A 24,472-nucleotide genomic window follows, 5' to 3' on the forward strand; every position below is an offset into this window, starting at 1 on the left:
ACTCCCTGAGCCACTGCCTGTGCTATAATCTGCAGATTACAGCCTTGCCTTGCCTTGCCTTGCCTTGCCTTGCCTTGCCTTGCCTTGCCTTGCCTTGCCTTGCCTTGCCTTGCCTTGCCTTACCTTGAGCTGCTCTACAGCCTTTCTGCTTCCTGTGTCTGGCTCTCTTAAGGAAAGACTCCCTTGCTCCTTGCTGATCCTGAACTGTTTCTGTTCCCCCAAAATCCCCAGGCAGCCAACCTGCATTCACTCTCCCCTATGCAATTATTTTTTCCATGACAGTGACACATGCTAATTCCCTGCATGCAGGGAATCTGCAGCACAACACTTTGTCATTGTTTCCACAGAATCATAGAATATGTTGAATTGGAAGGGACCCATCAAGATCTTCGAATCCAGCTCCTGGCTCTGAGCAGGACTATCCCCCAATCATTAATAATTAAGAATTTCTTTAGAATTTCTCTAAATTTCCTAATACATTTCCTAGTATATACCATGGGTGATTTCTTCCATTTGTTAAACCAGACTCTCAATTATTTTGGAGGAAAAAAAACTATGTCGCAAGCAGTGCTATACATCGTTTATGAATCATAAAACACTGGTAGTGCTGAGAGCAGCATAACCAATTGGAGGCTTAGGAGGAACCATGGTTTTTCAGATCTGACCCATTCCAGCTCATAACTGGGAAACTATCAGAGCTTCTTTACAAGTACAGTGAGTAAGATATGGGCAGGTTTCTGGGCTGAGTCTGAGCATGTTTTATTACTGTGTTTTTTTTGACAGACCATCAACATTTTCACAAAAGAAGCCAAGACTTCCCCATTTTCAGTGTTTATGGAGTGCTCTAGTACAAGCACTGCAAAATCATTCTGTGAAATTATCTTTCTGTATACCTTTCTTATTCCTGCCCCTATGTTATTGCACAGTACAGAAAGCTGTCCCCTCCTTACTTTCTCTCCCCCTTGCCTCTCTGGCTGCCACACACACATCTCTTGGACATTTTCTCTTCTGTGCCGTGCCTTTGCCTCTACTTTTATAAAGATCTCTCCCTGTTTTTGTTGTTTTGTTTCTTCATGGTTTTCAGCTTTTATGTCCTTCAAGCGCAGCCTTTTCCTCTTCACTGGTAATGTTAGATCATCCAGCCCGGTCAGTTTTGTTATTCAGGTTCAGACTGCAGTTTACACAGGACAAGTTCAGGAAAAGCTAAACAGTTCCATCTGCTGGAAGCAGCTGTGTACCTGCAGTTCAAAGTGAGGTGATGAAAAACTGTGCCATGTATTAGGAACACCTTGAAATAAAATGAGGGTTCTGCATCCCCACTTCATCAATCCCTGAGTTTCAGTGACAGTTACATAGATCTTTGTCCTCTGGACAGCTGACACTTCCAGCAACATAAATTAAACCAGAGTTCAGAGCTAAGGTATTGCTAACAGAGTCTGAGTTTTCCTGCAGGGATTGAGACATGGTTTCTGTGTTTGCTCAACCAGCTTTGGGCAAGACTCTGCTGCTATTACTGATGCTAAAAAGTTCCTTGTTACCTAAATAACATGGAGGGACTCTAGACTGTGATAACCAGAGCTGTGCAGTAGCTCAAAGTCATGCCTTTTCCCTATCTATTCCATTGACAGATCTCAGTGTTGTCCATGTATTCACATAGGACACTGAGCAATATGAGTGAAAAGTGTTTGCACTGTGACTAGAAACTTAGTCAGTAGGAGTTTTTCAGTCTCATTATAGTGGTAATTTCTTTCATGCAAGTTGAATATGGTGAAAACCACAGAATGAAGATTTGGGCCTCAATGTGTGCTTAATTCTATCTCTAGGTCAGAAAGCCAGATGAAAGGTGTTTGCAGAATGACTGCTTCTTGGACCCCCCCCCCCCCCAACATAGATACCCTGCTTCCATAGAGTTTCAGCATCAATAAATACCTTTATGGATTTCTAAACAGGATCCAAAGTTTCGCAAATGGATGTGACCCATAAATTGAACTATGGCAAACCAGTCAAAAAAAAAAAAAGGCTGGAAAAGCCTTTGATTTGACAGAAACACATATTCTTTAATTTCTGTGTAAAATAATTATTCACTGGTTTTCTTCTGTTTGTTCTCAGACAGTAAAATAAGTATTTAAAAAGAAAGAGGCATAAATATGTTGCAAAACTCATGGGAATATGTTCTTGCCAGTAAAGCACTTCCATCCTAATTTCTTGTCTTGCTACTTGTTCTGGAGGATGACACCCAATAGAACTCCTCTCAGCTGTATTGTAGGACTGGAATTGCTTGTTACACAGTTCTGCAACTCTTAATCATGGGGTGGTGTCATGGACAACATTCAGCACACCACCCTCAGTTTTCCATAGGCTGAGCATATAGGCTAAGCCAGAGGCTTGTCAGAGCTGGACAGCCCATTCTTTTCCCATTTTCTAACAAGACAACTTAAAAGCAACCCATGTACCTTTTCTGAACATTGAGAAAGTCCAGGCAATTGATTGGGATCAAATGCCAAGTTCATTGCTAAAGTTCAGCACAAATCCCAGAGTGACAGCCCCATTGGTGTTGCTCCTATGTGTAATTAACTTTGTTCTAGTATGACTACAGAGAGGATCAGGAATACCAAGGTAACACCTTTGCAATTGCTCTTTGCAATATCAGTTATACCTGTGGAAGAAAAAAGTGTTTCTTAGGCAAGTAGCCCTATTCTGTTTCAAGAAGATTCCTTTTTGTAAAGCAGTAAGGTGCTCCTAAGTATTAACAAAGATTTTCTGTCTGTCCTGTTGGTGTTTAATTGTTCTTTCAAAGGATATTGTCATTATTTGGTATCAAACAAGTATTTGTTCACAACAACATTCTGTGTCAGCCCTTCCACCATACATGGCTTTCCTCATCCCAGGACTCCATACTGCCAATATAAATTTATTAATTTCTACTGAGTGACACCAAATACACAGGGCAGTATCTGGAGTGTGTTAGGCATTTTGTCTGTACACAGTGGCAAAAGAAGGAATACTGTCTTTTGTCTTTTTGCTGTTGTGGGAGTACTGGTGTAACTTTGCTTCTAAGATTCCCAATGTTATATTCTTGATTTTAGCCTGGAGGGATATAGTTCAACTTTAAAGGGCTGGGATCTCTTGGTTCTCCTGTAACTTTGCACTTTTTTCTAGTGCATCCAACCAGCAGTTGTACCAGTTAAATGCCACACCTGGCACCAGTTTTTTCCTTATAACAGAAGACCAAAATAGCAGCTGCAGAAAAAGGATGATTCTGGAATCAGTAACTCTCTCCAGACTTAGGCAGTTTCAGTCAAACAACACAAAACTGAAACATCCTTGATTGTCAGATCCACGTACACCATTACCAGACACAGGAAAAGTATTAATTCATAGCTTGGCATATTTTTTTTTTTTTGCTCCATGTTGCATGTATTTTCCTTTTGTCCAGCTTCATGTTGTGTTTTGTTTGTTTTCTCATGACTAGACTGCCTCTTTGTCAAAGATTCCTGCCTCAAAGTCTAGAGCAAAGTCATTGCTTCCTCCAAGACCCAGCTCAGCTTGCTCATTAACCACTAAAAGGGCCACATTTCTCGATACAGACAGTAATTTTGTTCAGCCCTCCTCTGCAGGCCCAAGAGACTCAAAATCAGATGCTAAGGTAAGGTAGCAGAGTTGGTAAAGAGAGTTAGAGATGCACAGGTGATCTCTGTGAAACACGTTATCTACCCACTGAATTTGAGTAATCCTCTGTGGGATTACTTGAATCCAGTGTCAGGAAAACTGATTAGCAGGCTACAAGATCTCTGCTACAAAATGGAAAAAAAAAACAGAGATACTCCAGAGGAAATGTAAGTGAAATAAGTTACAACTGGAAAGACATAGCTTCTTTCTGTTGGTCATATGGTTGCTACTTCATTAACTGCCAAGAAGTTCTGTAACTTCTTCCATTTGCAAGTGGATAGATAGAAAAGAACAGCAGGACTAATTTGTCATAGAAGTTTAAAAAAAATGTAATTTTTCACCTGTTAGTATTCTTCGAAATCAAATTCAGTCTCCAGCATAGGAGGGCACAATTCTAATTATCAGCAGTAGGTGATAGAGTAGGGCAGAATCCAAATGCTCGAGGAACCAAATTTAGTGCATAGGACTTCATAATGAAGTTTCAGTATAAATTTAAAAATATGTTTGGCAGTCCATTCCCGCTTCTCCGTGTCTACATTTCACTTGTGTTTCAAATCTACATTATGGTGACCTAACTATCCCCATTTAAAAAATTGGTTTTGCCATTGACTTACATTTTTTTTGTTTAATGCCATACTTTATGTGTCTTTTACTGGTTGGGGCCATCATCATTTGTCTTTAGGAAGATATCTGCTTATGCTGGTCTGTCTTTTGGCTGCACATCCCATAAGCTCAAATATATTCTAACATACATGTCCATTGCCTTAATGGTAAAAGAGAGGGTTTACTTAGCCCTGGCAAAGAAAAGGTATGGACTAATTTAAAAATGTAAACGTTTTACTACAGAAGGAATTAACAGGATTTCCAATCCCACACTAAGGAAAAAAATAACAAACCAGAAAAAACCCAACAAATCCTGTAGCTAAAAATTTATCTCCATAAGAAATTTGCAGGTTAGTGTTTGAATATGCAAGAATCACACAAGTGTGTGGTGTACTATGCACACCAGCAGTGCAGTTACTTTGCAGGTAAATTCACATAGGAATTTCACATTTGAGCTCTAGAGAGTTCTATTACTTTCAGCTTGGACTTAAAAACCCCACGTTCTTCCTTATCAAGAGCCAACTTTGGGATCCATCTGTATTTAGATCCAAGGATATCCCTGTACATCTCAGGATAGTCATCAGAAGATGTTTTGATGCAGTAAAGAAGCACCAGGGAGATAAAGCAGAGCATGGAGGGTGACTGCTTCCCTCAGGTTCCTGTGTGAGAAGCAAACTGGGCCCATAGGATTAGGTTTCCCCCTCTGTGTATAGATAGAAGAAATCAGAAGAGTGCGTTTTGAAAACTAAAGCTTCCTTTGTTACTGTGCTGCTATTAGGATGGAGTAAGAGCGAGCCCCGAGAAGCGTTCATCTCTACCAAGACCTTCCTCCATCCTCCCTCCTCGACGAGGTGTTTCAGGAGACCGAGACAGAGAGGAGAACTCCCTCTCCCTCACAACTTCTCTTTCCTCTTCAGTACGACGGACTACCCGTATGTTGTCTTTTTTTTGTTTGTTTGTTTGTTTGTTTGTTTGTTTGTTTGTTTTCTTTTTAACCTCCTACTTCTCTGGTTGTCTCCATCCTTCTTAGGTTTGTCACATTGCATAGTGTCCCTACCTTTGACGCAGAGGGGTGGGTCTGGGGTGTGCTGTTGGAAATCAGAGCCCACAGACTGGTTTTGTTCATATTCCAAGTGTCTGAAAACAGGGACAGGATGCACCTGCAGTGCCCAGAGCAAGGACTGCTGCCCAGACTAATTGCTGGTATCAGAAAATGCCTTTGCAGGGAGCTCAGAGTTGGGTGAGGTATTTTAACACAGAGCATTTACAAATAGCAGCAAGAAATAATGAGTCAAAACTGAGGCAGACAACCTTAAATACTCTGATGGATCTTGGAAAAGCAGACCTGATAGTTACAGTCATTAATTTGCTGCTTCCCAGTAATTATCTCCCTGTGCTCTACTCCTAGGGTAAAATCTCTGCTGAGAATTGAGATGTTAACTACCAGAGTGACTCACTGGAGGCAGTTAAGATAGTGAACCAGCTAGGTTCCTTTTATGAGGACCAACGTTATCAAATCACAAGCCAAAATAAACTACAGGACAAAGCCAATTTACTAAATAACCCCAGAACTTTTAGCCAGGCCTTAGAACGCTCATGTGGCTTCATGCTTTCCAGTAGGAGTTGCTCTGTCTTCTCTCTTTAGAAACCAATCTCAGCCCTTTTTAAGACAGTTTAAGGGAAGTAGATTATTAAATTCTGCAAAAAAAAAAAAAGTCCTTTGAAATTCATAAGTGATGCTCCAAAGGTAAAACAGAGACCCTTTGAAAGCACAATGATCTCCAGCTGCCACAGCAGCCAGCCCATTCTCCTGACCAGGAGTGAGAGGCCATTAAGCATTTGGCAGTGTGGTGAAGGACTGAGAAATGAAAACTAAATATACCAGAGCTGCAAGGAGGTGGGAAAAAATAATTCCCTTTCTGTCTCAGACAGTATAATGAGAAGCTTTAGGATTAGTTTAGAAAGAAAAAAAAAAAAGCCTCTTCAGGGAAATGGGAGGTGAGTGGAGTATGTTCAGTCTGCCTAATGAATCATGTAGAGCAAAGAGTGTCTCCTGACAGGAGGACAGGAGTGTGTTTGGTTTGGGCCACCATCATTGCATAAATAGAATGATTAGAAAATACTTTAAATTAGAATTTGTTTTGTCCCACTGGATTTATAATTTCTGAGCATTTGAAGAGTGAAAATTTACATGCATCCATTTGGCATTGGGATTCCCAGGTTTTGAGAGTTACTTGGATCTTTCCCTCCCTAAATATTCTCAGCAAAATTTTACTTTGGAAATATCTCAGCTTCTGTTTATTTATGTTTGAGAGTTAGAAGCAGAGCTGGCTGCAGAAAGCACAGCTAAACTGATCCTTGTGCCCAGTGAAAAGGATTGCCAATGCCATAAACACTGAATGGAGCTGCTACAAAATTATATAGTTGTTTTTTTGTTTCTTTTTTAAACTTGCATGCAAATGTAAGTAGAATGTGACTTTGTATCAAGGTTACCTCTGGTAATGGCTTTCTTTCACAGCACTAATTAAAAACAGCAGTTGAATGTGAGGACACCTACCCATCCACAAAACAGAGCTATAGTTTGTGTACTAGTTGAATGCCCACCTGGGGTTCATCTGCTGTTTACCAGCAGTGGTATGAGAAACAGAACCAGCCAAGCACTCACAGCTTTTCATTTTAGGAATATCATTATAGACTTTTTACTGCTTTCTAGTTTATTGCCCAGATCCACTGAAACTGGCTGGATCAAGTCCCAAAGGTTGGATTCCAAGGATGCTTCTCATCCTTTTCCCAAAATGGAAACTAATGTGATCATGTGCCTTGTTTAGCAAGCTTTACAGGAAGCAGAGGTATTGTGAGAAGCACTCCTGTGTTACAGAATGGAGAGCTCAGTCCCTCTGGGTGCATTAGCTCAACTTCTCGTGGCAAGGTAATTCCTGGCAGGTTGATTAGCAAAACACAGAGAGACCCATTCAAGCTGCTGTTCCAGCAGTGGCACTGCCATCTTAAGAGCTGTGTCTCACTTGGCACATAGGGATGCAGTTTTGGGAGTAAAAAGGGAAGAAGAGCTGTCCTTCTGTGGCTCTAAAGCTGTTGTTTTTTTGTGTTTTTTTTTCCTTAAATGCAGGATCAGAGCCAATTCGTAGCAGAACGGGAAAAAGTGGAACTTCTACCCCCACCACTCCTGGCTCCACTGCCATCACTCCAGGGACACCACCAAGCTATGCCTCCCGTACCCCGGGCACTCCAGGGACACCCAGTTACTCCAGAACTCCCCACACTCCTGGGACCCCCAAATCTGCAATACTGGTACCTACTGAGAAAAAAGTTGCCATAATTCGCACTCCTCCTAAATCTCCAGCCACTCCAAAGCAGCTACGAGTTATTAATCAGCCTCTACCTGACCTCAAGAATGTCAGGTCCAAAATTGGGTCAACAGATAATATCAAATACCAGCCTAAAGGCGGGCAGGTAAGGATTCCACTCTTTATGTTCATCCATATATTACTTACTTATTTGTGTGCACCTTTGTGATAGGCATGGGATAGGACACATTTTGAGTTGCCCTGTAAAGCTACTTCTGTTCTCCAAACCCCTTGTTTTTTTAAGTGATGTTATATAGCAAAGAGGACAATCTTCAGAACCTATCATGCTACATGAAAACTAACAGTGCCTAACTGAGATCCATTAAATATTTCAAACAGGACTTTGCACTCCATGCCACAGATATGTTTCTGCCAGTCTCAGCAGTTGCTGCTTACTTAGTCTCTATCAGTACAAATAAATAACAGTTTTGTTTAATTCAAACAAGTTGAAAACCAATCCACATATATATATATACAGATGTATATGTTAGTAGGATTACACAGCACATTGCCTTTTCCTGTGCCATTTATATGGCCATTCTGTGGCACAGGAAAACAATGCATGTGTTGGGTAAAGTTAATTAGGGTTGCAGCCTCCAACCTGGTAAATGCACCCCACAGTAAAGATGAGGGAAGGAGGCAAATATTAGACTTAACTGATTTTCTTGCTCCTGGTTTCAAATAAGCAGGAACAGGATTTAAACTGTATGAACTGGAGGATACATTTAAGTGTAAACATAAGAATGTGTCATAAGGCAGATCAGGATTTTCTATTCTCACTGAAAGAACAAGAATTCAGTGACATCTTGATGTGATTAAGAGGTTATTTCATACCTTGCAGTTATGCAATGAAGCACTTTTTCATAAGGATTGCTTTCAACTAAAGACCAAACCTATGTGTAGGGTGGCAAAATCAAAGGATCTCAGAATGCTCTGGGTTGGAAGTGACCCTGAAGATCATCTAATTCTAGCCCATTCCCATGTGGCCTTGAACACCTCCAGGGATGGGGCATCAACCACTTTTCTGGGCAATCTCTGACAGTGCTTCAACACACTTACAATCAAGAATTTCTTCCCAACATCCTATTGAACACTGTTCTCTGGCAATTTGAAGCCATTCCACCTTGTCCTGTGACTCCAGGCCCTTGTCCAAAGTGCCTTTCCAGCTCTCTCAGAGCCCCTTTAGGCACTGGAAAGGGCTCTAAGGTCTCCTACTCTACTCCAGGCAAAACAATCTCAACTCTTTCAGTCTCTTTGTAGCAGAGGTGCTCCAGCCCTCTGAGCATCTTCACAGCCCTCCTCTGGACTTTTTCCAGCAGGTCCTTGTCCTTCCTCTTTGGGGGACACAGTACTCCAGGAGGGTGTCATGAGAGCAGAGGGGCAGAATCCTCTTCTCAGCCTGCGGATCATTCTTCTTTGGAAGCAGCCCAGGACATGGCTGGTTTCAGGGATGCAGGAACACAGACTGGCTCCTGTCCAGCTCTCATCCACCAGCACCCCCAAGTCCATCTTGGCAGGGCTGCTCTCAATCCATGCTCTCTTCAGTTTGTATTTGTGCTTGGGATTACCTTGACCCACGTGAGGGATTTTGCACTTATCCTTGTGCAAGAACCCACCAAATTTTGGAAGGGGCAGTAAAAATGGAGGGTTTCATGCTAAGCAGAAGTTTTTGGAGACTGTGGGAAAGTCAGATAGGAAGTACCATAAATCTTGCTGAGGTATGGTGCTTATAGCTTCCTTTTCAGAGTCTCTGCTTTTACTCTACCAAGCAGAGCCAAAGCCAGAGCTAGAATGGTCTTCCCTCATTTTTGAGCAATGCAGAAATACTGACACAGATGGCATTAAAATACAAAATTATATCCAAAATTATGTCCATTTTTCTTTCCTTTTGGAAGAATTGTTCTGTTACAGTAGGAAGCCATCCATTCTGTTAATGTTTAAGGAGTTCTAAAACCAATAATAACCTGATAGATACTCTATGTGATTTAGCAACAAAGAGGCAGAAGGAGGAAAAACAACATTTAGCAACATTTATGCTAAAAGTATGGACAATTCAATCTTGTGGGTGTAAACAATTATATTGATGTATTTTTTTGTAAGGAATACCTGTGTATTTCATATTGATTCTAGACAGAACCCTACGGGGAAAACTGCCAGAGCCTTCAGTTCTCTTTTACTTCCTGAGTTACAGCAATGGGAATGCAAGTGTTTTATGAAAGGTTCATTTCTCAGCTGCCTCCAGGGACTGGACATCAGGGTGAATAACATGCACCCCATTTGGTTGTCCTGAAAACAGGGCATCCCAGAAATTTGGGTTGCACAGTGTTTCCAGATCAGGTACTTATAAATGTGTGTGTCAGTCTTGGAATTGATAGTGGAACTTAGGGGAGGTTTGCCTAATCTAATGCTGTCTCACAAAGAAATGATAAATTAAATCAAAACTTAACACTGAAGCCCTGTGCCTGCTGTAGGTCTTCCAGAGAAAAAGAACAGGTTCATATTTCAAACAGTAAGGTATCTCTAAGGTGTTGATTCGGTTTTCATGGTAAATTAACACATTCAGTACTTTCCAGGATTTGGATAGTAGCCAGTTACTCAAAGTCAAGAAGATAATGCCTCAGCAAAAGTACTTCTGCCTTTATTTTGACAGGTGTTATTATTTTGCACAGGAGCTCCACTTTATTTGATATTTGGTGTTCAGGGGCTCCAGCAGCACAAATTCTGACAAATTCATTCCTCACACAGGCCCAGCTGTTGGACTTAGGGCCCAAAACCAACACTATGGCACCCTGTCCTCCTCCTCTCTGTTCCTCTGTCTGAACTGCAACAATTATACAAAAGCCAGGGGGACACAGCAAATTGTATTTCTGTGTGGACACCATGCCTAGACAGCTGAATTTCCTTAGCAGCTCCAAAGAACTGCTCAGAGTCTCTGCTGAGCAGTGAAAGATGGCACAGCATGGCACTTCACTGCAGTGGGCATTACAGGGGAAATCTGCTGGGTGAACAAAACATCACTGAGGCTAAAGCATTTTTTAGTTCCAGTGGTATGTAGCCACTGAGCTGTGGGATGGGAAAAGAGAAGCTCACTAAGTTTTTCCTTTATGTCTCCCTTATGCCATAGTTGCTCAGTCTAGACAAGAGGTTTTAGGATAATTCTTTTCCAGTTTCTACAGTTGAATTTTATAGGGTCTGTGAGAGCAGCACATGACAGCTAATTTCATTTCCTTGTGTCTGCTCAGTTCTTTAATGTCTGGTAGCAATATTACCCTGGCAGAAATGAGCTGTTATCTGCTGTAGTGATGATACATGAAACAAACAGAGCTTCTTTATAACCTGAACTGGAAGTACTGATAGCAATAGCCGCAGGAAAAAACAAGCAGAGAAAAACCCAGCATATATCTGGGCAAGTAAAGTACATAAATATAACGTGCAAATCAGTAAAGGAGTACAGATAGGCAGCCCAAAAATGTTATTTGGAGACAGACTATCCCTTTACCAGTGGTCTATTTGAACCTGGCACAAGGACTTAACTTTGAGCTGTTCTAAAGAAAGCTGCAGCTGGGGTGCAAAGCTGAAGAAGCTCGTGGGGATGTTTGAATGCTAAATAAATCAAGAACTGCAGTGCTTGAACCTGGAATTTTATCAAAATCTCATCAGGCAGCAGACTGATTTTCCTTTAACTCTGACTTGCCAGCCACAGAAACAAAGAAAAAGGGAGAAATCATTCCACCTGATGGGGGTTGTGTGAGTGTGGTGTGTGGAGAGAATGCTTTTAGGGGAAGAAATAAGCTGAGTTTGCACTGCATTAAGGTCCTACTAGGAATAGATATGGCTTGAAACATGTTTTAATTGGTATTCTGCAGTGGAGAAAAATGAGGACTTCTCTGGTCTGTGATGCAGCCAATAGGTCTGGTTTTCTCTTTATGGTGCAGTATGGTGAAATATATCATTACTGGCAGAGCTCAGAGGTAACTTGCTCATGGGTATGTCTGCTGGGCTTCAGATGGATTTTCACACTGCATCAGCTGTGGAGGAAATGCTGTGCTTTCAAAAGTAACCCATTTGCATCTGTTATTTCTCAGACAGCCCAAGGGAGCTTGGAGAGGGTATTGGAAATCTGTTTCAGATGCCAAGACTGATTTCTTTTTTTTGTTTTTTTGGTTGTGTTTTTTGGTTCAGATTTTTTGTTTTCCTTTTGAACTTCTGTCTATGAATATGGTTGGTACCATATCAGATACAGAAGTGCACTAATTGAGTATTTTCATTCCTGGCAAGGCAGAGTATTTATAATGCATCATGTGTCAGCAACCAAGGAGAAAACTAACCTAGATTTCTCTTCATTTTCTCTTAAAATGTATACCTAAAATCTCAGCCACAGGCAAGCACTTCAGTGGATGTGAAGCAGCAGAGCTTCATCATAATGAATGGACCTGCACATGCATAAGCTTTAAAATACCATTTATTATACTGACAGCCAGGCACCTTGTAAGAAGTGAGATGACTGAGAAAACTGAAATATCTAAGCCATGCTGAAGAATTAAATGTTCCTTGAAGGTTTTTAGGAAGATTAAGGAAGAACTTCACCATCTTCTCTAAACTGTAGAAAACAAAGTGCAATTAGTAATGAGTCAGAATGTTTGAACAAATTGATGATGCCACTATCTAGTGGATGCTTTCCAAAAACCACAGAAATGCTTGCAAGGAGAATAGGGATGTGCCTAATGATAAATTAGACTGGCACTGGGAAGACATCTCAGAGGTGGGCAGAGGAAGGGGCTTGGATGGGTATCTTTTGTTAGCTTCAAAATCAATTTAGACTGATGCCAAATTGATTTTTTTTTTGCCTTGTCTTCTTTTATGTTCTCTGTGTTCTTTACACATACATTTGTAGCTCTATAGCCTATTATTACATTTCTAGGCTATCTCCAGTGCTTTTCCTGACCCAACCCAATAGAAAAAAGACAAAACTCATTCCAGAGGTTCCAAGCTGGTGGTCTGAAGCTCCTATCCTATCTTGGCTCTTCCTGGGAACCAAGGTTGAGACCAACTCCTCAAGGCATATTTTTATAAACAGAGTTTAGTCCCTATCTAGAGGAGGAGGAATTTGAAAAACAGTTGAACTGGGGGCATTACCTCACCAACTATGCTTCCATTTGGGGATTCTTGTCAGATACGCTGATTTGCAAAACGTATTAAAAATGTATACATGTTATGTGTACATCTTCAGCATTTTGCACCTGATGAATTGTGCACCTAAGGATCCTTAAAAAAGTAACCCCTTTTATCACCCAACTGTGCCTGGCTCGTGATTTTAGGACCAGTGAAAATGCATCAGGATGGCAGGAGAGACTCCCCACCAAGACACACCCCAGAACCCCCATCATCATGATTTACAGCCCTGTCTGCAGAGATCAGTGAGCTTCTGGCATGTTCCCTGCCTCAATGACAGTGTGCAGTCAGTACAGACACAGCTCTGGTTGGTGCACCAGAGCTGGGCACCTCCTGGAGAAAGGAGGGTCAAAAGTTCTCAGTTAAGTCCCCCTTGAGGTGGCATCTTACAATTCCTTTCCCTTCTGCTGTTTCACATGTCTTTGCACCACTTTATGAACACTCATGACTGCCCAAAATCTGAAAGTCTGTAAGTTATGTACAGTTGGTGCAGTGGCTACTGGGGAGTGTCCAGAAAAGAAAGATGTCCAGAAAGATGTGGAGAGCAACGCTTTACAGAAAGTGCAGTCTGAGCTGTTGTTGGATCCCACTCTCCTTCCAGCACATCATGTCCTTTTTTCTCCAGTCCACAACATAGTTGAATCAAAACCACTTAGGGCCAAGTTAAGAGGATGTTCCTGCACAGGTCAGTGGTGAACATAAATGAGTTCACAAGGACCAAACTGAGTGCCTTCCCCAGCCAGAGGCACGTGAGCTGTACAGGGAGGTGTGGGTTGACATGGAGCATGGCTGTTGTTACATGATGTAGCTGAGATACTGGGAGGCAGTAGTTTCCACATTGTTGGCTGCACTCACTGCAATGAGTTTGTGCATTTGTCAGCTCAGCAGTTCAAAGCTGTGAAATAAATTTAATATCTGTCAGCCCGCTTTTGCTTTCTTTGTACATTCCCAGGTTTGGAGATGTGCAAGACATTTGGAGGGATTTGTTCTGCACTGAAAATTAGAAACAAATTCACCACTTTTTAATTGCAGATCTACAAGTGTGAAGAGAAATTAGGAGTTTCAGGTACACCTTCAAAATTCTGTCAGAGCTCAGACCTGTAATTTTTAAGTTCATGAAATTTAGAATTTTGGCTGAAAAATGCAGATTGGACAGAAATAACATCTTGCAGCTCTTGTGTTCAGACTGCACTTGTTTAAAGGAAGGCTTGCCTGAGTACAGTCTGTACAGTTAAGCATTGAATTATTCTGGATAAAAAGCTAGATGTTCTTTCTGACTCATATTTTAGAAAACTTAAGCAATCACTGCCAGCCTCTAGCAAATTTCAGAAGGGTTTTTTTGAGGAAAGGGCAGGAAAGAGAAGAATAGAAACCTTAGGTTTCATATTGGAAATGTGGATTTGAACAATAAAGAAATTCTAAGGGACATATCTGCTGAATGTTGGGAAAGCTAGCTTGTATGGAGAGACGACTGCTAAATATTTTTGAACTTGAACTGAACAACCTAATTGTCTCCATTATGTTGGAGTAAAGAAATTCCAGATGTAGTGACTCAAAACTAATATCTTCTCAAAGATAAAGAAACTGATTTGGAAACTGATACCTGCTGCACAACACTTGATCTTTGAAGCTAATATACTCTTCCCATAAGTAGGAACTAATTGTTGTGTCTAAAATTTAACTATTGGACTCTGAATTTTAGCAAAATCTGTTTGGTTGTTCTTAGGTTGCTGCTGTTGTTGTTCTTGAAGGGTGTGCTAAACCAAGGACTTTGTGTTTTAGGTGATTTAATTGCACTCACTGGACTTCTTTATTTGGTGTGAATCCAATTCTTTTGACAATTCTTTTGTTCAGCTCCCCAGCTTTAGTGAGGAGTGTGATTGCAGAACATGTTTCAGTTCATCTGCCAGGGATCTTGCACTTCCTTGAACTCTTTTAAACTCAGCTGTTGTCTATTGCCTGTAGACTTTTGGCATGGAAAATGGTCATTTCACTTGGTACTTCCTGGCATAATTATGCAGACCCTTTCAGTATTTGTCCATAGGTCTTTCCTCCCATTATTGGTAGGGACATGTCTAGTTCAGCATGGCTAACCATTTTATTAATTGCTTTAGTACAGTGATGTGTGGGGAGGTATAAGAAGCTTGTAGATCTGCCATTCCTGTCCTGTGCAAGGATTCAAGACTTGGATGATCACAATATTATCTGCTCAGTGTCTGCCTCTCAGTATGTTTTTAGAAATCAGAAATGACTGTACCTTTTTCACCCTTTACTAAGAGCAGGGTGAGAATGACACATTATTTTGACTATGTCCAGCACAGCCTTTTATTTTCAATATCAGCAGCTTCTGGACTGGCAGCCTTGCTGGTGTGTGCATCCTGTTATTCCAGGAGTACAAAGGCTGAACATCATCACAACTCCTGTCTGTAGGTGTGGAAAATCTGAGGCACAGTCTTTCTCTTCAAGGACTTTACTAGGCCAAATAAATACCCTCTGTCTCCTTTTCCTCTCCCAGTAGCCTCTACCAGGAGCATGAAGACTAGTATCATCTGTCCTTGGCAGCAGCTAAATTTGGAAGCACTTTGAACTCTCTCCTGATTCCAATCAGTTTTTAACCTTAACCTTACTTCCTGTGCAAGACCAATTCTTGTCTCACTTAAATACCTGTGTTAACCTGGGGATCAAACACTGAAATAATTTCTAGTTCCTGGGATATAGCTTATTCAAATTGCTGTGGTAAATAGAAGGAACCTTTCCTTTTTGATAAGCTATTAGGAATCTGGAAGCTTTTCCCATTGTCACAGCTCCACAGCATGTTCAAACAGCAAGTAGAGCCAAACTAGAGTATTTTAAATGTTTCAGGCAGTGTTTGTGGCAGAGCTTCTCAGAGCCCTTAATTGCAAGACAGGGAAAACATAAGCCATCATCTCCTTGGAAAAAATATTCAGAGCCTGTAATTTCATCAGCATCACAGTTTTTGTTCTTCAAATATGTTTCAATGTATACCAGCGTAGTATGCCATAGAAGGAAAGCTGTTTATGGACTCTCTGCCCAGATCTTGATAAGTTGGGGGCTTTTCCTCTTCTTGTGAAAAGCAGCTGAACTGAATTATTCTAGGCAGCAATGGAATATAATTCTTTCTCTTGCATAAGCAGCTTTTGGACATTGGTGTTGTGTTTAGCAGCAAACTAAACTGCTAAACACAACTGAACTAAATTCTCTTAGGCATTTCTCTGCCTTCCTCTCAGTGTTTCTACAAACTTCTGCTCATCATGAACACAGTAGTGTAGTACTGGCAGAGTAACAACTGCAAACTGTTGTACATAGAGCCTTTGAAATCCAGCTTAAAAGGAGGCATGTGTTTCACTGGAAGATCCACAAATATTGTGTCTCATAACCTGTCTTCTTATGCCAGCAAGCTTAACCCAAAACTATTCCCTGTGCTCTAGTGTTGATGTTTCCCTTGAACCACAACCCCCAAGCTGTTCTGATTGCCAGTCAGGCCACTGAAGGAGTAGAAGGGAACTAGTTAACTCTGCTGAGTGCAGAGCAATATATGCCTCATCTGTATCAACTCTGAGAAAAATACCTGCAACACTTGTAGGCTTTACATAAATGTTCCATGTTGGCCAGAGCTCTCACAGGCAGTGTTCAAACTGCATAGGTGGGTGCTGGAGTGCTCTCTCCCTGTCCTGCTGGGATCTCTGGAAGCAGTGGGAGTCACTGGGGCCATGCTCTGTGTATGTTGGCACAGAATCTGCCTTGGGCTTCATTGCTGAGGACTCATCATTAGACAGAGTGAGGGGAATGCCTGTCAGACTTCCAGGGCTTCAGACAAGCCAGATTTCTCTTGGGTATAATATGGTTTTGTAGAATAAATATTGCATTGTCTGTAAGGCTTTGATTTTCCACTGTGGTTTAGTTACACGTAATTATGACAAGTGCTGAGGAACCTCAGCTTCATCTTAATCCAAACACTGACTTCAAGGCCCTTTCCAGCATACCTGCACAAACCAGTATCACATCAGAAGAGAAGGTACACAATTCATACTGGCAGGTCAGAGCAAGGGTTACAAGGGACTCTGTCACAACATTATCTTGTTGGGATTTCTAGGGAGCGTGAATAGAAAGCAGTCCTGTTTCTGCCACAGACTTTCATTTTGCCACAGACAAAATGTTCCCTTTCCTGAAGGAGAGCATGAGCAGGCTTGGTCTTTCATTTAACTTCCAGCACAATTGAAATGCATATATGTGCATCCCTACCACACCTCCACCCACACACAAGATGTACGTGTACATACACAGAGAGCCTTCCTGGTGAGTCATGGTGTTTGTGCTGCCTCTGTTGCAGGCAGCTGCATCATCTAATTCTTTTTGTCAAGTGCCATCATAAAAGTTTGCCATTTTCTTGTAGCTGTGCTCCCTCATGTGGCAGTTCCAGAGCCTCCCTGCTCTGATAGTTAAAGATTTCTCTCCAGATGCCAGCTTCAAATGATTCATAGTCAGTTTACATTCTTTGCAAGCCAGAGTTTCTCTGTGGCATAAATGGTTCCTGTCCCTTTCTGGTAAGCTCCCTCTCCTGATTACAGTCTGATTCCTCAAACAAAATCACTCCTGCAGTCGCAGTGGCTGGCTGGCAAACTCAGCCTTTCTCAACTCATTTGGAACTTACTGGCCAGTTTCAACCAGAGCTGGCAAGGGAGCAGTGGTGAGAAATACAGGTGGTCCCTCGAGATGGAGTGATGGTTGTTGACAGAGTATGGAATAGAGACTGAGCATAACACCATCCCTGGGGTGAAGGTAGTGAATTCAGCCCTTCTCCATAGTCAGGGAAAACAAACAGTTGGCTGGTTGTGTGTTAGCCTGTTTGCCCAGTCTAGCAGACTGCAGAGAAAGCTTGGGACAAAATGCTGGCTAGAAGGGACAGGGCTTGCTGAAGTATACAGGATGAATTAAGCAGTTTAAGCCCTAATCTTCAGGAAACAAAGCTCATTTGTATCAAATTCATTTGTAGAACACTTAGTTATAGAGGGTAGTTATGATCTAAATATGTGCAGGGATACTGATATGTCCCAGGAAAGGGAGAAACAGCTCATCAGGGAAAACCTGAATCAGTTCAGCTCCTCCCTGTGCCAGGTGACCAGCAGAATGCATGCATGTCACTCAGCTCTGTCTAGCCCTCAGCACAGGACACAAATGATGCATAGGTCTCCTGCTGGCCCTGCCACACAGGGCCACATTTCACCCAGTGAGACAGAGAGGATAATTGAGATGATTTGTTCTTTATATATCTGCTAGCCAGGTCCATGGGCCATGAGACTCATGAACTGTCAGACTTCTGAGTGCAAATCAGCCTTCAGGCACTTGATCAAAGGCACTCTCTCAACTTTTCACCTTGCTTTGGCTCCATTTTGAGCTCCAGGCCCCCAGTGCACAGGTCTTGCCATGACTTGTAAGTCAGCATTTTCAGAGCAAATGAATCCCTATGGCCATAGCTAAGAAATGCTGCTGATCCATCACTGAGACAAGTGCTCAGAAAGTGCCAGGAAGGCTTTTTGTTTTCCCAGTTGTGTCTGGCCAGAAGCTGTCTGAGTACCAGATCTGAATACACATCTGATGTATGTTTCTATAACTGATGTGACATGTCTTACATAGTACTGGGGTACATTTTTGAACATTCTGTGCACAAGCATAAAATTCCAACGGCGTTTGCTTTCAGGTTTCAGCCTACATTGGTTGACCTGGACAGATAAGCAGATGGGAGGGGGGAAGACAGAAATCAGTTTGACTGCTGAGGATGCCCTTCTGAAGGTGACCTACCAGTTGTGTGGGGTCTGCTGGTGCTTCCATCATTGTTGCTGAGCATGCCACCACAATCTTTTCCAGATCTTTTATCAGTTAAAGCAAGATTTTTGCTTTAAACTAAAAAGTTTAAGAGAATCTTAACATTCTAATGGTTTGATTTAGTTGTTATGTGTAATAAGAAGGATCCATGAAACAGCTTGCTATGAAGAACTTCTTCATATTAGCTGCAAAGAGTGACCCTCTGAACATTCTTTCTGAGAGTTTACTGGGCTTAAGGGTGTAATCCAGGTGCTCAGTACCAGAGGATTCAACTCACTATCTAAATGTGCTGTTAACCCCACTACGGGAGCCAAAAGCTGCAAAACTTGATTGCCCTGTAAGAGGGAAAATAGTCTTTTCCTGGTCTGGAGAGGTGAGACCCAGAGGGAGGGATTTGTCTCAGATTGATCCCCCTCAGTTTGAGGATCTGAAGCCAGGAAGCAGAACCTTTACAGGATTCTGCTTTCCCCCCCCACTGACTGCTTCAGCTGTTTTGGGGCTGCTTTTTGCTCCCAGAGAGGTGAGAAGCTGCAGTGAGGAACCTCAGTGTGCATTTCCCTCTGTCTTATCTTGGTATTGGTTAGCCACTGTAGGTTTACCTACAACAGTAGCCAGCAGGGCTGTGCTAAGTCCTCTGTCAGTGAAGGCTCTAGAAGTGCCATTTAGCAAAAATGCTAAAATAGTAAAAATGCATAGATAGTACCCCAAATTCTGTGACTTTCTATACAGGAAAGAGTGTAAATTCCTACTATATATTAATACATAAAAATAAAATCCAATGTAACACTTGATTAAAGATTTCATATTTAACCCAGAGAAAGAACATGCTGCATGGGTGGCATGGATGATGCAAAGAAGGCAGGTGCAGCCTTAGATAGAAACACCTTCTCACACACCTGAAAACTCTATTGCTGATGAGAACACCCCCCTGCTCTTGCTCAGAAATAAATCTGAAGATGGTGTTAGTCAGGTGTTGCACCCAATTGTCCCTGCCCATTAGTAACTGCCATGCAGCTGCATGTCACTCCCTGGGAGTACAATTCTTGGTGGCACCTGAGTTCTGCTAAGTAGAGGAACTGCTTTGCCACGGGGGCTAAGCAGGAGACAGCACAGTCTGCCCTTGACAGAGTTCACCTCCAGGCACTGTCCTGTGCCTGCAGTGCATCTGTGGCTAAGGTAACATAGTAAAAATGTGGATTCCTGGCATGTGTAAGGGAGGCTGGCATCATCGAGGGAAAAGCAAAAAACCTTACCTTGTTCTGTGAAGAGACTAAGAGCACAGGGAAGAAGCACAGTGCTGCTAGCACTAGAAAGTAATCGTGCCCAAATATGTTTCACCAGATTTCTGGCCAGCACCAGAAATAAAAAAAGCAGTGATTGCAGCTCTAGGTTTCCAGATGCTGTTGTTTTTTGCATTGTCCTGTAGTAGATGACAGTGAAGAGAGAGAGCAGTAGAGAACTGTGACTACAGTTTAAGTAATTTATTGTTCCCCTTTCATGGGGCTCTGAGGTCTGTTCTATGTGTGTAGCTGCTGCTACAGCTGTATGGCAGATGGTGGTTTGAAATACCTCAGGATTTCAGCCTGTACCTGTGCTGGCTGGATATGGATTTCTGCATCAAAGGTTGGAGTGGTGAGGTGTGGGAAGGAGAGAAATATTGAACATCACTCAGTAGACCCTAGGACAGGCTGTCCAAAGACTTGGCCCAGTCCAGGCAAGCATGGAGTTGTTTAAATTTTTCAGGGAAAAGCCACCTCTCATACCTCCCACCCTCTCAACTTTCCCCTTTGCATTTCACCACCACTTTGTGAGATAGAAAAAGAGCAGTGTAATATATTTACAGATGCTGAGTGAACATACTGGCACAGAGATTGACAGGGTTAATTTTCTCACATTTCAATGCAAATGTCAGAAGAAGGAGTCGCTGTAGGAGGCAAATTACCCTGGTTTCCTCATCCTGCACCTGCAACTGAGTGTGTGTATGGTATATAGTAAGTTACCTCCAATTCCTTTTAGGTTAGGATTTTAAACAAGAAGATCGATTTTAGCGATATTCAGTCCCGGTGTGGTTCCAGAGATAACATCAAACATTCTGCAGGGGGAGGAAATGTAAGTAGTATGGACACCCTGTGAACAGGCACTTCCCCTGTGGTGGTGCACCTCACACAGCCAGAACCCTCTGTCTCCCTTCCTCTGAATACTACTGTCCTTCTTGCTGCTGTTTCACGTGTGAGTTAGGTCTGGTAGTCCAGTGAGCCCTCTGTATGCAGTGGTGGCCTCCTGATCTTTCCCCACAGAGCACAACACTTCTTCAGAACTTGAACAAGGGAAAGGAAATGATAAAAGAAGGTTATGTCTAAATGATAGAAGAAGGGTTATCTCTAAATGCCCAAATGAAAGTGCAGTATGAACCAAAATGGTTCAGTGCCTTTCTTTCGTGGGAGCAACCCAAGAAAGTAATTTCCAGAAAGAAACTGCAGCTCACAGTGAGACTCCTGCCTCCAGTCCTTCCTCAGCTAGCCTTTCAGTTATGTGCATTCAGCAGAGGGGAAGAAAAATAAAACAGAAGGACAAAGCTCAGAGAAGAGGGTGTGATCAGCCAGCATACTGAGTGCTGAAGTCACAGCATTATCCCACTGTAAGAAACAGATGTGGCCCAGGGTTTGACCAGACACCTGCTGGTTTTATTGGGTACACTGGAATAGCTTAAGGTGGCTACGAGTGTCCTGCTGTAAGTGATCACCCCTCAGATGGGAAGAGCTGATGGTGTGGGCATGTCTGATCCAGGCAGGGTCAATACAGCCCCCACTGCTGTAAGTCACTGGTGGTGTGGTGAGCAGGCCAGTGGCTTTGCACTTATCCTGGAGCTCTTGTCTGGCTGTGACTTCTTGGGGCCTCCCAGCTCCGTGCCTATGGCTGTGGGTCACATCTTGGAGTTGTTTGGGAGTGCAAGCAAGATGGGAGTGTCACTGTGTGGCTGTTCCCAAGCTGGGCTCAGCACAGCCATTGCAAGGTGGCTGGCAGCAGGGCAGGGAGCAGCAGGAGGAGAGAGGGTGCCTGACCTGCTTCTCTCCAGTGAGCACTGAGCCAGCTGGCTGAACCTCAGCCTGCTCAGGTATAGCTGCAGCAGGCACATGTGTAGATTACTCAGCCTCTCCATGGGGGATTGACAGGAAATTCATACCATATTCACATGCAGAAAAATACAAAACAGATGGTAGAGAAAAAAAAAAAAAAGTCACCAAAATATCCTAGATGCCAGGATGCATAATCAATACAGAAAGCAAATAGGATGGGTCCTGCTGTGTGCAGGGCTTTGGAGCACCCACTCAGAAAAGAGGAAGCATTTTAGAAAGAACTCACAAGCTGATCTCCTTTAGCCTCCTCTTCATTTTGCTAATAGTAAAGTTCAGCCCAGCTCTGTCATCTCCCTAGGTGGGACATTTCCTCCTTTGTGGCATGGGCTGTTTTCTACTAACCATTTCTCCTTTTCCAGTGGTTTGTAGAAGCTTCTCACTCTTTCTCTGCAGGGCTTGGCTTTTTATTTATTTTTACTTTATTTTATTCTTTTCATTCTTGTAATCTTTGCCTGTGTGCACTTTTGACAGGTACAAATTGTAACCAAGAAGATCGACTTGAGTCATGTGACTTCCAAATGTGGCTCACTCAAGAATATCCATCACAAACCAGGTACCATAGGAATTTCTAGGTTGTGGGACAAAGCAAGGACCTAATACTGTTATTTAAACTCAAAATAATGGATGATACCATTCTCTTTTCCAGTTAAAGAGAAAATAAATACTCATCAGTGAAAAAAATACATGAAACTACTTAACTAAATATATAAATACATAAAGGTATGAGACCACCTCGTTTAGATAGGTGATAAATAATGCCAAAGGATGGTGCTCTGGCATAAGATGGAAATACAGGCTGAACTCAGTGAAATACTGAAGCATGTGCTTAAATCCCATGAAAATCAGTAGGGCTGCAGCACCTGCTTACAGTTTAATATTTTACTAAACATGCAGAACATTATTCTGTGCTTCTCCCAAACCATTAGATCTCAACCAAAAGGGAAGTTACGTGAGTGCACTCGCACTTCGGGTCACACTCTCCCCTGCACCTTTGCAATTTCTTCATCTGTGTTTCCTTTTCCTCTGTAGGAGGTGGGCGTGTGAAAATTGAGAGTGTGAAACTGGATTTCAAAGAAAAAGCTCAGGCTAAAGTTGGTTCACTGGAAAATGCCCACCATGTACCTGGTGGTGGTAACGTCAAGGTAAAGGAAAAGCTGTCAGAAAAGGCTCCCACTGTGCCCCTGACCCAGGGAAATTACTAGAGCTGTGAATTCAGCAGTGGTTCTGAACTGAGTAGGAAACATGTGTCTGTCCTCTTTCAAGCACACTCATATACCAGTTTGTTCCCTTTGAAATTTGGCATGGCCAATCTCAGATCTGCATCTAAGCTGAGAGGGAAATATCATATGGTCTGTCCACTGTCTTTCCCCCTAAAGATAAACCTTGTCTGGGACTGTTGGACAGCACAGGTTTGATCTGAGTTGAGGACTGCATTGTGAAACAGGAGGAAAACATCCTGAAAGTAAGATCAGTCCCACAAACATTTGAAAACACATTTTAGTGCCCATATATATAATGCTTATGAAATTTGTACAGATGGGAACAATGGTACTTCTCTTTAAAGCATCCATCAGAGACAGAAATGGTAAGAGAATATAATATAGTGCATCGGGAGCTATTAAGGTGAAAAAATGCCCAGCTTCAGTTTTCTAAGGACTGACTTAGCTTCAATCCTTCTAATAATTTTTAAAAGTAAGCAAAGTGATCTGTAAGGAGACAGTTTAGTGACTGTGTAACATGTGCAATTCTTTCCTTTTCCTGGGGCAGATCGACAGCCAGAAGCTGAACTTCAGAGAGCACGCCAAGGCCCGTGTTGATCACGGGGCTGAGATCATCACGCAGTCACCGGGCAGGTCCAGCATGGCCTCGCCACGCAGGCTCAGCAACGTCTCCTCCTCTGGGAGCATCAACCTCCTCGAATCTCCCCAGCTTGCTACCCTTGCTGAAGATGTCACAGCAGCCCTTGCCAAGCAGGGGTTATGAATTCGCTCGTTTTGCGTTACATGAAGTAATAATATTTAGGCATGAGCTCTTGGCAGGAATGGGCTCAGAGCAGGTGTTACATTCATTCTTTACCATGTCTAAAACTAAGTTAACATCCCAAGACTTGTAGTTACCATACAGTTTAAAAAATTAAAAAAAAAAAAAAACAGAAAAAAAAAAATAAAATTCCGTAGATGCAGAAATTGGCCTGACCTCCATTTACAACAGGAAGACACTGGCTTTATATGGGTATACTGCAGTATGTTACATTGGACAATTATTGTTGCTCTGCTCTGTCTTGCATGGAGTACTGTGGTATGATAAAATGCATTTTTACCTTTCATGTGCCTGAAGGCCATCCACCTCTTTCTGAAGAGCCTTGTTAATATCCCAAGTTGCTCATTTCACAGTTCTTTTGATAGATGGGGAAATAAAAAAGTTGCCCATTGTAAGTTATTAGAGGTTAAATTAACAGTCTGCTTACCAGAAGGAAGGGCATATAGAGAAATTCAACTTTAATTAAAAAAAAAAAGTTACTTTGTATAAATGAGTAGAACAAAAGTTGAATTAAGTTATTAACATTTTTTGAACCTGGTTAATTATGTCAGTGTATAGCTGAAAAGCCAATAAATTATTTAACTAACAACTAAAAATACTAGCTGAAAATATTTGAATTGTGCTTTGGGAAGTGATGTAAAA

General features: G+C 42.1%; 1 protein-coding gene across 1 annotated transcript in view; it reads left to right on the plus strand.

Moving 5' to 3' along the window:
- The window catches only part of MAP2 (microtubule associated protein 2), a 65,933-nt gene extending 41,804 nt beyond the window's left edge, over window positions 1-24,129 (plus strand). Inside the window, exons 8-15 of the mRNA XM_062506637.1 lie at window positions 1,085-1,146; window positions 3,473-3,646; window positions 5,051-5,204; window positions 7,400-7,743; window positions 20,670-20,762; window positions 22,262-22,343; window positions 22,820-22,932; window positions 23,558-24,129. Coding sequence (XP_062362621.1) covers window positions 1,085-1,146; window positions 3,473-3,646; window positions 5,051-5,204; window positions 7,400-7,743; window positions 20,670-20,762; window positions 22,262-22,343; window positions 22,820-22,932; window positions 23,558-23,773 — 1,238 coding nt within the window. The 3' untranslated portion in view covers window positions 23,774-24,129. The remainder of the gene's footprint in view (window positions 1-1,084; window positions 1,147-3,472; window positions 3,647-5,050; window positions 5,205-7,399; window positions 7,744-20,669; window positions 20,763-22,261; window positions 22,344-22,819; window positions 22,933-23,557) is intronic.
- Window positions 24,130-24,472: the final 343 nt, after the last annotated feature.

The sequence above is a fragment of the Cinclus cinclus genome, chromosome 21 (assembly GCF_963662255.1).
Source record: "Cinclus cinclus chromosome 21, bCinCin1.1, whole genome shotgun sequence".
NCBI classification, from domain to species: Eukaryota; Metazoa; Chordata; class Aves; order Passeriformes; family Cinclidae; genus Cinclus; species Cinclus cinclus.